Here is a 17932-nt window from a genome sequence, read left to right as displayed (position 1 = left end):
AAACTTTGATTATATTAAAATAGACCCGCAATACTATTTTTTCCAAAATGTGTTAGATTATTATTTTTTTCTAGATTATTGGAAGGAAAAAAAAACTATTGAGGGAGTAAAGTGTAGATTTTAATATAAGAGGGGAGGGGACTGTAATTCAAGCTTCTCTTCGGGGAGGGCAGTGAAATGTTTTCTAATATGTTTTGAATAAGAGGGGAGGAGAGTGTATATTTTAACATAAGAGGGGAAGAGAGTGTAATTCAAACATCTTTGAGGGGAGGAGAGTGTAATTTACTTAATATGTTTATCCCATCCTGGTAACGGGTATGTCACAAAATTGTTCATTTTACATTTCCCGTTCAATTCTTCGATTTGGACAATGATTATGTGTCATATTTGTTAATTTTTGCTTATATTTTGATATTGACATTGTATACTAGTGTCGTAATCACCTTTGTCAACATGTGGGGGTTCTTCTTTGAAAGTGATTGAGGTGGCTCGCGTTTTTTGCCTTAAAAATCTGATGGGTTCCCCTTCACAATGGCGTGACATTGAACAAATTAGTGGATTTGGAAGATATCGACGTCAAGAGAAATGAAGAAAGAGAGATAATAGTTGGTGATTAATGATTTGTATAACTTTTAAAGTGAGATAATAAATTTTTGGAGTATATAATATAATGTATAATATAATATAGAGAAATGCTAACCGGTGCCTCCGGGGCACTGATTAAGGATATGAAAAAGGAAATTATATAGTAGTTAATGCATTGAAATTGTGTAATTAATTTATAATAAAGTCAAAAACAGTTTCCTTTTATGGTAATAATTCCCTTTTATAGTATGTTTAACTAATGCCCTGGGGCACCGGTTAGCAGAACCCTATAATATATTAATACACAAAATTTTATTATACTATTACACAAATTAGTCATGTATTTTAAAAAAATAATACCACACATTCATCAGGAAATCACAAACCAATATATGTCTTATTCTTAAAAGCCGCGTGGTCGAACTTTCAACAATGTATTTTACAGAAATCACGGAATGACAACAATGAGACTGATCAATCATATAATTTTGTTATTATTCGGAAAGATTTTGCTCGAGAAAAACAACATTTTCCTTTCAATTATCATTTAATTTACACATTCTTTTAATTTCAATAAACTAACACCAAGAGTTTGAATCTTTCATAGGCAAAATTTAACAGTCATATGGAGATTTGCTTCACATTTTTTTGTTGTTGCAAAAGGTAAAATTTACGGTAGTCAAGAAATAAAACCGCCTAATCGGATGTCGAGTTTGAATCCAACTTTACGAATGCAATCATGTTAAAATTGTTGTCGTCAATGAAAGCTCCGTCGTTCGTTAGTCTTTGCAGTTGCACTCAAATATCGTTAGATATCCTTTTTTTTTTTTTTTTTAAGGAAATCATTAGATATCCTTGTCTAGTACATTTGTATACGTCAGTACACACTCGAGATCCAATCCAAAGCCCATTTAAAACAAAATCGTGTTAAAATTGCCCTCGTCGAAGAAAGCTCCGTCATCGTTAGTCTTTGTAGTTGCGCTTAGATATCGTTTGCCCCAGATCCAATCCAAACCCATTTAAAACGAAATCGTGTTAAAATTGCCCTCGTCGAAGAAAGCTCCATCATAGTTAGTCTTTGTAGTGTGCTCAATATCCGTGTCAAGTACATTTGTATACCCTGGTCACTATAGTACACACTCCAAATCCAATCCAAAGCCGAGTTAAGTGAGTTTCACTTCACACTTCGTTCTAATAACTTCTAGGTTTTCTCTCTCTCTCTCTCTCTCTCTCTCTCTCTCTCTCTCTCTCTCAAGCTTCAACCTCTCCAATGGCGTCGAAGTTCGGCTTCGCCGGCGGCATACCAGAACGGAAGGTTCGTCCAATATGGGACGCCATTGATTCACGCCAATTCAAGAACGCTCTCAAACACGTTACAACGCTACTCGCTAAACACCCTAATTCACCTTACGTACTCGTAAGATCAATTTTCACATTTCTTTATGATTTCTTTTTAATAATCGCTTAATTCAGCTTAATTGAACTGATTTGTCTAATTTGTTTCGTTTTATTGTTAATTAGGCTCTTAAAGCTCTTGTTCTTGAAAGAATGGGGAAGATTGATGATGCTTCTGCTGTTTCGCTCACTGCTAAGGAGAATCTTTTTTCTAATGATTTGCTTTCGATGGATGATCTCACTCTCAGTACATTGCAGATTGTGTTTCAGCGTTTGGATCGATGTTAGTTTCATTCTTTTTCTTCGATTTTTTAGGGTTAAATGTGTTTTTAATTGCAATATAATTCACATTTAGGTTTTTTCAGTTTTAGTCTCTATTTTGTATTTGTTGTAGGGTTTAAATTTAGTTGGACGATATTTAGTCTTGCTTGACATACATAGGGCTGTTTGAATTGGCTTATTCGAGCTTATCTACTGACATAAGTTGTGTGAGACTGTTTGAGAGAACTTGTGAAAATAGCTTATGACATTGTTCATAAACTGTTTTCAGCTTATTTTCATTGTTAGTTTTGTGAGACTATTTGGGAGAACTTGTGAAAATAGTTAATGACATTGTTCATAAACTGTTTTCAGCTGATTTTCATTAATTCTTCAAGATAGCTAATGAAAACAACTTATAACTCATACAAAAACAATTTAACTTTATTTTATCTTTTGCTATAGAAACAACTTATACATGAGCACTTATATCATGATAAACATTTGGTTATAAGTTGCAAATTAGTTGTTTATCCAAACAGCACCATATAGACTAAAAATTCTTTTTTGTAATCTTGATTTAAAATCGAAACTAAACTTGAATAATTATGTTTTAGGATTAAACTTAAGAAGGATAAATTTTATAAAGATTAGAAACATGTTTAGCATTTTTTCTTTTTAAATTTAATTTCGTTTTATCTGTTTTTTCCTTTATTATGCTGTGTTGACTAAAGTTTGTTTGTTTGTTTATTTGTTTGATTAGTGGATTTGGCTACTGAATGTTATGAACATGCCTGCGGTAAATTTCCGAATAAAATGGAACTCATGATGGGTTTGTTTAACTGCTATGTTCGGGAATATTCATTTGTTAAGCAACAACAGGTTTGTTGTTTTCTTCTATCAGGGGGTTTGATTTTTTGTTTGTTTAATTTATGTCATTATATGTTTGTCATTTTCTGTTTTCTGATTTGCAGACAGCTATCAAAATGTACAAGCTTGCTGGTGAAGAAAAATATCTTCTTTGGTCTGTTTGCAGCATCCATTTACAGGTTCTCCTCACTTGTTTTCTCCCTTTATCTTATTCAGCGTGTGTTTAAGTGTTTGTTTTTGGTTACCTGAGTTAGCTTGAATCAAGCCCACTTGAATCTGAATTGAAAGTAAAATGTCATCATATAGTGGATAGATGCAAGAAAGTAGATTATATTAGAACATCGTGGACACTGCTGAGAATTTCGGAATGTGTTGATATGTTTACAATTTTTGATGGCCTATGATTTAGTGTAGTTTTGACTAGTTAATTTTAGAATCATTGTTTTGGTTCTCAATTACTTTTCCCCCATTTCTTTTGGTCAAACTTGTAATCGTAAGAATGACGTTTTTATAAATACTAATAGACAACTTTCTTAAGATATGATATAATGATTAATATTTATTTCTGCCTAGAATATGGTTGCACAAAGAACATGCAACTCAGTTAAAGAACATAAAGAATTGTGCAAAATTCTACATTCAGTTGCAAGAAAAGAATCTAAAAAAAAGAAACTAGTTGTAACTTGTAAGAAGTTATTTTATATGCAGTTTGAATTGATCTCAAGGCCTCTATGTCACCAGAGCCGAGACCAAAGCTGCTGATGATTGTAGTAGCTCTAGAGTCTTGGTCTGGTTTCAGGTTCAAGAAGTTTTGGTCCCATTTATAATGAAACTGTATAAGTATATAGATGCAATGCAGGGCTGTAATATACCTGTTAGTTAACTGTATAAGTATAAAGAACATGTGTTTGAAGCTATAACTATCCGCCATCCATTGTTAGATTAAAATGTGTTGTAATGATATGGTCTTGAGTTGGGCAAGTTGTTTTCGACATCTGTATATCATTGCTTACATTATAATCTTTTCCAAACCGAACTCCTGAATGCCATTTTGCTACTGTTCGACAATAACATTATGCTATTTATCTGTAGTTTATCTATAATAACTTGGTTTTCATTTTTAAAACTGGCCGGACGTTATGCATCTAGGTTCCTTGTGATGCTTTCAACAACAGTTCATTGATGTAACACTGTTCTGTTTTATTTTTCCTCCAAATATATTAAACCATTCACGGTGATGGGCTTGATTTAATTCTGTCTAAAACTTTTATATTGACTTCTTTTATGTGTACTGAACTCCTGATAGGTGCTTTGTGGTAATGGAGGAGATAAACTTTTAGTTTTAGCTGAAGGCTTACTTAAGAAACATGTTGCTTCACATAGCTTACATGAACCTGAAGGTGATCTTCTAATTTTGTTATAATCGTCATCAATATTATTCTGATAAAAAAGAGATTCATTAAGACAAAAGGAGAAGATTACAGAGAGATTTGAGGATAAGGGATCCTCCTTTGTAAATGAAGAAAAGGATTCAAACCTATCCAGTCCCTTTACACATCTACGAGGGAACTCTAACAACACAACTAGTTTTACATCAAGTAGAACCCAACACCTAATCCTATCCTATAGAAGCTTATCGCTCAGAGCTCTCAATGATACAAGTATAAAAGTAGATGCAGGCCTGGCTATAATTTTGCAGCAAATATGCCACATACATTAGGGACAATAGCCTTGTGTGCCCTACAAGCTTAAAATATTTTTGGTATTATTAACTAAAGAACGGGCAGGGAAGCTGTTCAAATAAAAGAGAGATGATCTTAGAGGGAGCATTGGACTTCCGAATCGGTTTATTGAGATTGAAGGACCAAACTAGATATTGGAAGAAGGATTTAACACAAATAACAATAACACCCTAGAAGGATCAAGAGACTAAATCCTTTTATCTAGAGGGTAAAATAACAAAGTCAAGAAAACCCAAGATACCAAGAAAAATTCCAACTCAGTATTCAATATCATTGCATTACAAAAAATGGAAAATTTTAAGAGTATAATCCTGAACACTAAAAATTTGCAGATGGGAAACTGTATAAATAAGAAAAGGGAAAAACATGTTGCAAAGCCAAATTAAAAGTGGACCCTCCTACTCAATGTTTTTTTCTCATCTGTTATGGGCAAGCATAAGACTCTGCTGTGCCATTAAACAAAACATATGCACACGTGTTCTAAATTTCTAAAATTGGTTGCAGCTCTGATGGTCTACATTTCGATATTGGAACAACAACTTAAGTTCGGCGATGCTTTGGAAATTCTATCGGGGAAATTGGGATCACTATTGACGATCAACGTTGATAAGCTACGAATGCAGGTAATCTCAATAGCTTTCTTCCTGTCGTGTAACTTCAGTTTAACTTTTGAGTTCTGCTTTGCTATTTATTATGAATATAATTGTCCATCCTATTAAATTAAGGGGATATTTATATTTGGGAATTGGGAGGATGTTTTTCAATGGTTAATTTGGTGGAAGTCATAGTAATTTGGTTAATTTGGAGATGCTTAGCTAATTATAGAAAACTGAAGAATGCTCTTATAATTAGTCAGAAGACTTGACCTTGAAGGGAGCTTTGAATCTGCAAAGTGTTTTTTATTTGGAGAAATGGACAGAACATAGGAGTATGGTTTACCAAAAGTCACCAGAAGAATCAGTATTTCAGACCCATTTGTCTGTATTAAAAGATAAATTAATTGAATCAAGCAAAAATATTGAAATTGCTTTGAGATTGTATTGTTTTCATGGATTCTCTTTGTTGCTATTCAGACATTTTTTTCAAGGTCTTTCTTGGTTTGACTTGTAGAGGGATTGAGAACTGAGAAGTCTTTTTCCTCCATGTAGCCGACCTCATTTTAGTGGGATAAGGCTTGGTTGTTGTTTTTCTATCACATCCTCTTATCCTTCTCCTTCACCCTTGTATATTTTCTTTCACCCTAAAATTGCTCTTCTTTTAAAAAATATGAAACAAAATACGGAAAATTATTTTCATTTATATTTTTTGACTTTTCTCATTAACCTTTAAACTTTGACTTTAAGTTGACAGGGGAGACTCCTGGCTCTGGCGGGTGACTACACTGCTGCTGCTGACATCTTTCAGAAAATTCTTGAGCAATGGTATGCCTTGGATGCTGATTTCTTGTTTAGATATGACATCTCAAAAGCTTAGTTGGTTAACCGGTGTCAGTTGTTAAATGTTAATGGATAATGAAGTAGTTATGGTAGACTTTTCAACTAGGTGGGTCAGCTATACTGATGAAGTAACACCGTAATGTTTATAACTTTATATCATAACTCATTTTCAAAACTAAATCTTTCTTAATGGTATGGCCTATTTCTAGGCCTTCCTCTACCCATATCTGTTGAAATACCCTTCATTTGACTTACTTTCCTTACTGGGACTTCTATAGGTCTTTTCGACATATGTGGAAATAACTTAAGTTGGAATTCTGTTATCTTTTTACAAAAGATGCTACCTTACCTTTTTATCTAACACATTTTTCCTTATCTTCTCTTGTTTTGTGTTGCTACTTGTTAATCATAATTTTTTTAATCTTTATAATATCAAGCTTATCTTGTTGGTTTTTTACAACCCAACATTTAATCCCACATAACATTACATGTTTAATAACTGCTATGATTTTCCCTTAAGCTTGATTAATACTTTTCTATAACATATCAACTCAAAGCACTTTATCTCACACAACGCATACCCTATGGCATAATTCTCCATCTATTTTCACCTCATTTAGTATGTTGGATCCAAAATACTTGAACCATTTCATTTGTGGTATGATATCCAATTCTCACCTTTGAGCGAAAATAGTGCTCTTCTCACAGACTTACATGCTAAATACCCATTTTTACTCCTAGCTAAAGCTAAAATGTGTTTACAAAGCTTGTCACCACATCTCTAGCTTTCCATTTACTCCTATCTCTCCAACCATTCAAGACTACAGCATATGTAAAAGGCACGCATCATGGTTCCTATTATTGGATATGTTTTGTATTTGTGAACATGATATGAGTCCATACTTTTGGGAAGTCTTTGTGACCCGCTTGCATTCTCTCACTGTTCATGACTCATAAGTTATCTCATTGCATATATACTCGATCAATGTTAAACTCAGACCAGTCATCAGCTTGACCGCAGTGTTGTGTCAGTGGGTCACTAGTTGAATCAATGGGTTGGAATTTGGAATAAAAACTCTCCGTACTATTGGGCTTGGTGTGGATAATATAGTGGACGATTTGATGAATCTAGGATAGGCTTTGATACCGTTTTAGATTTTGAACCTAACTCAACCATACAAAACCATCGGCATGTAAGTTCAGGGTTGTCCATTTTTTGTAAACTCTTTTCATGCCTTTTCTCTAGTTAACGTGCTACTATGGTTTTCCCAATACTTATATTTCATTTCTTTTCCTTGCTTTTAAACTGTCTTTTGTTCTTGATTTGTGCCTCTATATTTTATGGCGTGCTTAAGATCTACCTTCTTAACATGTAGCTTATATACTAAGTTGTGCCTTCTCTGTATATTTTTCACTTGAGTCATGAAATGAATTTTAAGATGTCTGTTCCTGAATAAAATTCATTGGCCAGCTTTTTCTACCATTGATGTCGCTTCTTCTTTTGGCAGTCCAGACGATTGGGAGGGTTTCCTACATTACCTAGGCTGTTTGCTGGAAGATGGCAGCATTTGGGGTGATGAGGCTGTTAATGATCCAGTTCACCCTCCAAAATTTGTCAGTTGCAAAGTATCACACTTGACAGACGAACAGGTGAATATTTTGTCTTTGAGGGTGTTTTTAAGATAGCAATTCATTTATGCATAAAAGGGGCATTTATTATCTTCATGGAACTTGATTCATGTATTATTTTAAACTACTGTGAGTGCAGTTTGACAGTCGAATATCAATTGCATCAGCTTTTATACGGAAGTTACAAACAGACACTGTTGATAATTCTGTTAGAGGTCCATACCTAGCAACTATAGAAATTGAAAGAAGAAGGCATTTACGTGGGAAGGGAAATGATAACAACTTAATGGATGGAATTGTGCAATACTTTTGCAGGTACCTCATATAGCACAGATCATATCATTCTTATAATTTCTCTGTTTTATCCTTAAATGTCACACACAAAGATGTAGTGCTTATTGAGGTGGCATGAATGAAATTTGACATTGAGTCGTTGGCTATTGCTGATGAGAAAAACACCCTGGATCTAGTGATCCTGGTGCTAGAGTCTGTTGATCCTTGTGCGAACTATTTACTCGAGATCCTTTAGTTTGTTGAATTATTGTGAAGAGTGAAAACACTAGTTTTAGTATTTTAAAAAATATTATTACGCTGTTTGTAAAAATAAATACATTATTATTACGCTGTTACAGAGATATTTGAATTCTATGACAGTTTTCTAGTAGGTTTTAACATATTTGTAACTCTAGGTTGGCTAGCTATATAATAATTGTTTTAGAAAAATTGATTCCGTACATATTTAAAGTTTGTTGATAAACGTGATACCTGTTTGATTAAGAGCTCTGTTGTTCTCAGGTTCGGTCACTTGGGTTGCTTTGCTTCTGATGTTGAGATGTTTTTTGAAGTCTTCACTACTGATAAGAAGGCAGAGCTCTCTGAGAAGTTAACGAAAATCAATGATACATTATCAACTCCACCAACCAAGACACTTGGGCTGTCTATAAGCCTTTTCAAAATTAAACAACAATTATTGCTAGGGGACATGTTTAACTCTTCTGCAAATGGTTGGTCTCATACTGTTTGTTGCATATGAATACATATCATTGTTTATTCGCCTAGAATTTCAAATGTTCTGCCTTTTGGTAGAAATATAAATTATACCTGACTGAAGGAGCCCTCACCTTATAGATTAAACTTTCTGGAAGTCGTTGACAGTATGTTTGTTATTTAACCGGTTCTCCTACCATTTGTTATTTCTTCATCCATACAACCAGAACATATTTTTTTCATGGACAACTGAGATTGGTGTTTAGACACCTGATTCTCAGTTGAACAAATCTTACGTAATTTGTATATATAAAATGAATAATAGTTGTTATTAACCTTCAATTTTGATCCATTTTGACTATATCTATCTTGCTTCTATACCAAAAGCGTCATTTCTTTTAAAATATTCTTAATTTTTTTATCTTGTTCAATTGTTTCTTTTATAAAACCCACTTGGGTTGACCCTGGTGGTGTTGGCTTGGGACCTTGGAGTTTTCTCCTCCTCAAGGTCTGAGGTTCGATTCTACCCGATGTCAATTTGGGTGGGCTAATTTAACTTCTTAAAAAAAAAAAAAATCGTTTCTTTTTCTGTTTCCCCCCTTGGGGAGAGGTTAGAAACAAGCTACTCATGTTTTCAGCTTGTGGTTTATAGGTCACAGCCTGAGCTTCCATATCGAGTATTAATGTAGTTCTTCTTAACTTGTCCCAGATGTTGAGGTCTCATGTGTTCAAATGTTTGAAATGTATTGCAAAAACATTCCACTTTCAAAAGATTTGGATCCACAAGAGAGCATGCATGGCGAGGAGCTACTTTCAATTACATGCAATATTTTGGTTCAGGTATGCTATATTTCATTTTTGCTTTTTTTATTTTTTATATCTGGCACGTTTTCAACTTTATTTTGAAGATATCCTACTCTTGTTATAGTTTTAATTTTAATTTTTAGTTTGGTTTCTTGTTTACATGTTTTCAAATTTATTTTGAAGATATCCTACTCCTGTTATAGATTCAAAAGATTTTGAATATACAAGTTGTTGATAGTTATTAGTGTAATGCAGCTTATGCTATAGTCTATTGTCTACATATCGTTTTTTGGAGGGGGATCGGGAGTGGTAGGAGACACATAGATGTAATGGTTGAGAGGGTTACCAATGAAGAATAGGCAGAGAGATTGACAATCTGCTTATTTTGTTTTGGTGTGGCAAATGCTATTTTTGACAAAGTAGTTGATGTGTTAGTTTTGGCTGCGGGTTCTCTCTTTTTTCGTTTTTAGGTCGACATATTACCTTGTCTAAAAGCAACTATGTGTTAAGCTATGATGCATAGGTATGGTACCAGTTCCTGGTACGCGATACAACATGTATGAATTTTTTTGCAGGTAGGATACATCAGTATAAAAGATAAAAATAATCAGATATAGATAGAAATTATATTGTTGATAGTGGATCTGGCTCATAGCAGAAGCCCCAGGTTCTGCCATACCCTTCCGCCTCAAAACACCATATTGTGGTTGGCATAAAAACTGCCACTGCAATCTGCCTTGGCAGGGCCGCGTTTTAACAACACTGGTGTGTGTCACACTCACACAGTTAGAGACTCACACCAGTATTGATCGCGGTGAACTGGAGTAGAAGACCCAATAATGTTTCCTGGTCGCAGACTAGCACCATTGTAGATTCCCTCTCTGCATTTAAAAATACCTTAAATCTAAATTAATCAGTCCTACGTTGTGAACCTGATCCATTTTGTTTGATCTAGCATGTGTTTCTTGCGTTCGTGTACCCTGTTAAAATAAAATGTGTGGCACTGATATTACCATGTGTGTAATCAGCCATTACTGATGCACTAGTGCTTTAGATGCTCGAAGTGATCAAGGCTTATTGCGCATTTTTCTTTTTAACAATAACATTAGTTTTAGCTTTTCAGAGGTCATTGTATTATAGTAAATTTGAATGTTTCTGTTGACTGTTTCCTAAAAAATGTGCAGAATGGATTAGTTATTGTTTTGTAGGTTTTTATGAATAACGAAGTAAATAGTTGATTATTTTATGCCATCCATTACGTTTTTTCTCCAAAATAAATAAACATAAATAAATGGGTTGTAGAATTTATAATTGGTAGTTTATTTGTTTCTGAATTAAATTAAAACCAAAAAGAATTTACATTACATTTGCTTTGGAATTGTGTATGTTTCTTGTGTGATGCTTGGAAATGTCCAAACATTGTTGTGTTTTAGAACTGCATTGCAGGTAATTTTTATCATTGTAAATACTGAGACATCACTCTGACTGCTGTTAACTACTTGTGATACTGTTGTAGTTATTCTGGCGTACCAAAAATGTTGGCTATTTGGTAGAGGCGGTCATGGTTTTGGAGTTTGGCTTGTCAATACGAAGGTCAGGGATAATTGTTTTGTATTATATCATGTATCACATCTGGCCAATGTTTTGTCTTCACATCATATATATGCAATACAACAGTACTATGATCCGGCTCCTCTAAAGCGAGCAACTCACTTTAGAATGTAAAATGAGTATTATCATTGATTAAGAAATAAAAGGTGGGTATTATAGGTAGAGCATAATAAATCACGTTTTTTTCTTTCTAAATAACATTTGATTTTCTCACTGTACACTTCACTCGCTATAGAGGAGCCCAATTCAGTATTGTTATAGTTTTATACCTTCTTATTATACATCTGTTCGATATTACATTGAGAGTCTGCTTAGTGAGTATTATTATAATATAATAATAAATATATCTTTTATAATACATTAGTGGATCATATTTTATTTCCTAGGATTTGTTTATAATAGTATCTTAGATTTTCTCTTACGATTAGTTCTTATATTACATGTATATTAATATTATTTTGATTTGTTTCTTGATATCCCTATTTAGGGCTAGAGTCTTGCATCCCTATATACAGGGGGTTAGTGTTTAGTCTTTGGTATCAAGTCAGTATCAAGTTGTTATCAATAGTATCCAAAGTTCCTATTATTTTCTGTCCTCCTTTTTTATCAAATCCCACAACTTCAACAGTGAGAATTATATCTACTTTATCATAAGATAATAGTGTAAATATCTTAAAGAGCCAAGCTTTATAATCTACAATTTACTGCACTTCTCTTGGATTTAATTCAAATTATTGCTTTGATAGAAAAAAAAACTAATTACTGTTTCAGATTTTTTTCTTAGATTTTTATGAATTCAGACTGCTTTGTTTATTTTAGTTCTTGCATTAGTAGGGTTAGAGTTTATCATGATTAAGTTAGTTAGCAATTGGTATATAATGACTTTTTACTTGAAAACCTATGGATGATGCAAAATATCCTATAGTACAGCAGTCAGCAGAGTATTGGACTTTATTGGCCTTGTTTGCATAACAATGCAAAAGTTTTGTATTTCTTATGTTATTACTGCATATTTCTTCTTATTTTTATACTTTCATTCGATAAATATGAACTAAATGCATTTTTCTGAATCTTAAATGATTTTTTAATTTTAGTTATTTGATGGACACAATGCCAGAGTAGTCTCTATTCTTGAATAGTGTAGTGCATTATGTCTTCGGCAGGAGGACTGGACGTGTCCTTGTTTTGATTACTTTCAATTTTGTTTCCTCAGTGTGTTCATACTCCTGCCTTTAATGCATTGGATGATTTGATTCAGGGGGGCAGATCTTAAACTAAAGGGTTATGATTCTGTTATAGTAACATTTTTTACTTTGAAATAACTGATACACTTTTCTTGTCTTCTGCAGATATGTATCACAGTACAAGATATTGCTATTGCACTTGTATTGCCACTTCGGTGCTCTTTCAGTGGCACATGAATGGTAAGGTAGTTCAGTTAATTATTTCTTACGTCATAGAAAAGTCTACATAATATTTGGGTTTGTTCTTTTGAATAATTTGTTGCCATTATCCTATGTAAAGTATTTTTTAAATCTTTTCTTCAGGTATAAATCACTGGATGTCAAGAATATCTTGATGGAAAGTATGTTACACCACATTTTGCCTCAGATGCTGGTCTCTCCACTATGGACAGAGTTAAACAATCTGCTAAAGGATTACCTGAAGTTTATGGATGATCACTTCAGAGAATCTGCAGATTTAACTTTTCTTGCATATCATCATAAAAATTACTCAAAAGTATGTATACTTTAGTATTATTTCTTGAAACTATCCTTTTGAACTGTATTATATACTATGCATAGATCTGCAATTGTAAATTTGTTTTCTTCAAAACATTTGTTCATGCATAGCATGCTAGATAATCAATGCCTAGTTACAACATTCTTATCTATGGAGATTATCAATCAGTCGGTTCTGTCTGCCTCTCCCAAAAAAAGTAACATAATTTTGTGGTTGAGTCCTTGACAACATTTGACTAGGTTTAAAATCTTTTCATAATTGATGCAAGGCTAAAATTCAAATTGATAAGGGCAGAATGGCGTTCCTTTTGTAGAATATTTAAAAGATTTTTTTTTACTTAATGTCTGATATCTGCTGAAGCTTGTAGGAAATGAAGTCAAGATTTGATCATTTTTTGTTATATTCTTAGTGGAGAGCCATACTCAGAACATGATTAGTGTGCATCTGTCCATTTAGTGGTGTGGTTGAGATGCTGCCGCTCACTAAAAAAAAAAATATACACATGGACATTGCATGTTAGAGTACATAGCTTGTACTGTATGGTTTATGTTTCTGTATAGCCTCTGTGTAGTATACTGTTTGCACACATGATCTCTTAGCATGTTTACAAGTCAGTCAGTTAGTTTGAGTTGCTGTTATCCAACTGCAAGTGGGTTAAGCCTTGAATTATTATGTATGGTATATAAACATTCGTTCACAGCTCAGCTTGATAATACAGAAATCTATTCTTTGAAGTTGAAAATAATTCCGTCTTTATTCCATTGAATTCTCTCTTCTATCACCTTAAATTTTTCCTTCTATCTCATGTTGGTTTTAATGTAATGTTGAAAGCACCGTGTCCATGTTTTAGTTGATTGAATTGAGGCTTACATTTACTTCATATTCCAGATAATTGAATTTGTCCAGTTCAAAGATAGGCTGCAACGCTCCAGTCAGTATTTGGTGACACGAGTTGAAACGCCCATTTTACAGCTAAAGCAGAATGCAGATAACATTGAAGACGAAGAGGTGATCCACATCTTCCATCTTTGATATGTGTTGCCTCTTTATATACAGTGGTTGGGTTAACAAGTTCATATTTTCTTAGGGCATCCTCCAAAGCATGAAATGTGGGATTGACTTCCTTGAGCTGTCTAACGAGATTGGGTCAAAGTCTTTGACCTTCAATGAAGACTTGGAGTCACGGCCCTGGTGGACACCAACAGTAGAGAAAAATTACCTTTTAGGTTAGTTTCTCAATGATATTTCCAGCATAGAAACTATGCATCTTGTATTCTTGCAACTACTCAAAAAGAAAATGAATCCTCAAAATATGTGAGAGTTAAAATGATTATCAAATTGCCTTTTCACCTTAATGCAAAACAAGTGAAAGTGTATGTGATACTGCGTTGTGTTTTGTTTGCAATCACAAAATAATCTAACCTAATATTAAGCTGTTCCTTAACAATATTACTTCAAGTAAATGACCTTTAGGCTTGAAGGGAGGTCAAAGTTACAATATTATGGTATTGTTCAGTTAGTGAGGTAAAATTTGTTATTTTTTTTTACCACTCGTGCAGCAATGCACTTTTGTTTGATCAAAGACTGCAAATAATATTAAATAATACTGAAAAGGGCATACATACAATATTTTAAGCAAGCAAAGCAGTACTTCTGGCCCGTAACTTTGAAACGAGATTTTAAATATACAATTAAAGTTAAATTTGAAAATAATTGGTGTTAGGATCTTTACAACTGGCGGGAGTTAAAAGGTATGTTCTGCATGTAAGCGACCATGTGAAGTTCCAAATCGTGTGGTTCATGTGGTTGGATCCTCTACTACAAAACCTTTCACCGTCCCTCTCCATTTTATATAGCTCTAATTCTCTCTCTCTCTCTCTCTCTATCCCTCTCTCCCTCTCTTTCTCTCGCTCTCTATATATATCTCTCTCTATCCCTCTCCCTCTCTCTCTCTCTCTCTCTCTCTCTCTCTCTCTCTCTCAATTTTTTCATATTTTTTTCTTTTTCTCTTGCCTCCCACATTTATTTCTCCTTTTTGGAGAGGGTCCTGAGCCGTGGTTCAGAGTCTTAAGATTTCAGATTATAATCTGGTATCATTCTGATGTATTGTGTTAGTTGATTACTATATATAGACTTAGCTGACATCTTCTGTTTCAGGGCCTTTCCAAGGGATTTCATATTGCCCCAAAGAAATATTGGTAAGTCAAATCCGTCTGAACCATTTGTTATCAGATTATAAATTACACTGTTGCTTTACAAACTAAAGCTACTGTTAGGTTTTTTTTAATATGTCCTTCATTGCATGGTTTGTCAACACTGTAGACTAAAGAGAGGGAGACAAGTTTAAAGAGAGAGATTGAGAAGAAATCCCTACTCCCACGGATGATCTATCTTTCAATTCAAAGTGCTTCCTTATCAATCAAGGAACATGTTGCGGTGAATGGTTCTGTTAAACCAGACATCACTTTGGAGCTGAAATTATTGCTGGAGCGCTTTTCACAATTTTTGGGATTTTCTCTTAGTGAAGCAATAGAAGTGGTCAAGGGGGGTTTCTCTAATGGTGAAAGATCTGTGGTATGAATACTTACGCTTTTATGCACTATTGCAAAATATTTCTAGTAGATCCATGGAACTGAGACTTTGTAATGTTTCTTTGATGTCCTAGCATTTTTTTTTTTTTGTTACAGATGTCCTAGCATGTTATACTCATACAAATGCAAACTTTGCATTCATTTTCTAATGGAAACTAAGTTAAAATAACTATGTGATGATCTAGATATCTCAGAACTCAAATGAAACGGAAGACATCATTGAAAAATATTAATACTGGAAAAAAAAATACTTGCATACTAGATGCAGTGGTTGAAAATTGAGCTGTTCTTCATACAATTTAGGATAGGGCTTGCGGATTTGGGGCATTTGTTTGAACTGCTGCATGTTATAATTTGGTGTTCTGGCACAATGTTTTATACCGTTTTTCATTTTTTTTCATACATTCAAATATATTATTTATATATTGTTGCAACTTGCAACTAATAATTTGATTCATATCTTCAAAACAATGTTGCAGGTTTCTGACTCCAACTTGATTGACTGGTTGAATTTCACTGTATTCTTAAATGCGTGGAACCTGAGTTCCCATGAACTTGTACACCCAAATAAAAATGAAGGTAGGCCAATTATTTGGAATATCTTAGATTCATTGTTGGAGAGGTATATTTTAGAGAAGGTTAGGTCCATGGAGCCCCAGCTATGCTCTCCTTGCAGCGACGTTCAACTTCTAATGCAGTTAGTTACAGAACCTTTGGCGTGGCATGGACTTGTGATCCAGTCTTGTCTAAGATCCTGTCTTCCATCAAGTAAGAAGAAAAAGAAAAGTGGGCCGGCCTATCAGTCTAGCTCAAATTTGGCTCACGCAATCACAGATTCTGTTCAGCAATTATCTCTTGTATTGGAAGGTGTTATGGAGCGGATAAGTGAATGGAACAGAAGACCTGAAGATGATAACTCAGAGGGCATTCTTTCTCTTCTCCGGGAAGATGAGCATAATGATGGGCCGGGCCGGGTCTTTCATGTGTTAGAAACATTTATTTCGTCTATGAGTAATGCGGAAGTTGGTGATTGTATCTACCATTCACTTAAGTCTTGGAGTCCTGCTGATGTTGCCAGGAAAATCATGTCAGGGAAGCTTAAAGTATTGACAGAGTTTTCAGCCATCTGTGAATCAAAATTGAAGTTATTGCAGTCTCTGAAACAGCAGATAGCTCAAGTTTGAAGACATGTCATCAGTGTTTGGTGCAGGAGTTTTATTTCAGCTTGTCAAACGACTCTTTAATCAGTCCTCATATGAAAACTTCAATATCAGGGATCGAGAAACTGTGTTTCAGTTCTGCTGTTATTTTCGTTAGTTTCATCTACTGATTTCATGTCAGAAGCTTCTGTTGAAGTCATGGTGTTTTATTGCTTGCTTATCTAGTTTTGTTGGTTATTCTGTAAAATTTTCTTGAGTGCACATTCAACCCTCCCCTCTTTTTGAGCTGTTGGTGGAGAATTTTAGCTTGTTTGTCTGAGCGAAAATTTTGGCAATGTATCATTGGTTTTATTGTTTCGAATTATATACATTCTTCTTATTCTGTTGACCTTTGGTTATCATTTCAAAGCTCTATTTTTTGTTTGTCACATGTTGGGCAAGAGTAATGATACTTCTCAAATCCCTTACAGATGATCAGATATACCCATTTTCCAGTCACAGCTGGGATCACGGGTATTTACCATTCTCAAATCCCTTACAGATTATCAGATATACCCATTTTCCAGTCACAGCTGGGATCACGGGTATTTACCATGTTAGCATTTGCATAGTTGATGTAAGGCTATGTTTTATGGCTTAACTGCATTTTTAGTTCATATACTTTGTATCAACTATCAAGTGTGATTTAATCTCCTAACATATTTTAAGCCATTTACGTTCTCATACGTTTTTGGATAACTGCACGATTTTTCTCATTTGATTATGGAATGCCATAGTAGTTTGATTTTCATTGAAGATACGATGAGTAGAACTTGGTCTCGTTTGGGGTAGCCTGCAATTAGAGACTAATCTCAACAATATCCACTGACTTTAACTTTCCCATAGTAGTTTGACTTTCCTTAAAAAAAAAAAAAAAATTCCGAAATCATCAATAACCAAACATAACTCTTCTGCCATCATGTCTCTAGCCATTCAGTCAGTCTACACCATGCAAAAATAGTGTCATAGAATCAAGAACTTACACCATGCAACATGCAACCATGGTGACATTAATATCAAATGCATCATTTTTGAACTTCTCGTCCTAAAGAATATATTTAAGCTTTCAAAATGCATCATAG

At 34.1% G+C, this 17932-nt stretch overlaps 1 protein-coding gene across 1 annotated transcript; it reads left to right on the top strand.

Moving 5' to 3' along the window:
- The first annotated feature begins 1750 nt into the window (after positions 1-1750).
- LOC146939196 (Tetratricopeptide repeat (TPR)-like superfamily protein) lies at positions 1751-17199 on the top strand. The gene is made up of 19 exons (XM_085752976.1): positions 1751-2002; positions 2107-2263; positions 3002-3120; positions 3213-3287; positions 4415-4508; positions 5355-5473; positions 6201-6271; positions 7795-7936; positions 8055-8230; positions 8711-8919; positions 9612-9742; positions 11223-11299; positions 12667-12741; positions 12865-13057; positions 13949-14068; positions 14148-14286; positions 15218-15258; positions 15383-15634; positions 16131-17199. The coding sequence occupies exons 1-19, from the start codon at positions 1856-1858 to the stop codon at positions 16833-16835; spliced, it is 3042 nt and encodes a 1013-aa protein (XP_085609102.1). The 5' UTR covers positions 1751-1855; the 3' UTR covers positions 16836-17199.
- Positions 17200-17932: the final 733 nt, after the last annotated feature.

The sequence above is a fragment of the Medicago sativa genome, chromosome 3, assembly GCF_051527215.1.
Source record: "Medicago sativa cultivar Bolivia chromosome 3, Bolivia_mono, whole genome shotgun sequence".
NCBI classification, from domain to species: Eukaryota; Viridiplantae; Streptophyta; class Magnoliopsida; order Fabales; family Fabaceae; genus Medicago; species Medicago sativa.
Note: the sequence above shows the minus strand (reverse complement) of the source record. Positions and strands in the feature narration are given on the sequence as shown.

Coding starts and splice junctions, on each gene's coding strand:
- LOC146939196 (XM_085752976.1), top strand. CDS start 1,856: ATGGCGTCGAAGTTCGGCTTCGCCGGCGGCATACCAGAACGGAAGGTT. Junction 2,003..2,106: donor CTAATTCACCTTACGTACTC/GTAAGATCAATT, acceptor ATTGTTAATTAG/GCTCTTAAAGCTCTTGTTCT. Junction 9,743..11,222: donor CATGCAATATTTTGGTTCAG/GTATGCTATATT, acceptor ATACTGTTGTAG/TTATTCTGGCGTACCAAAAA.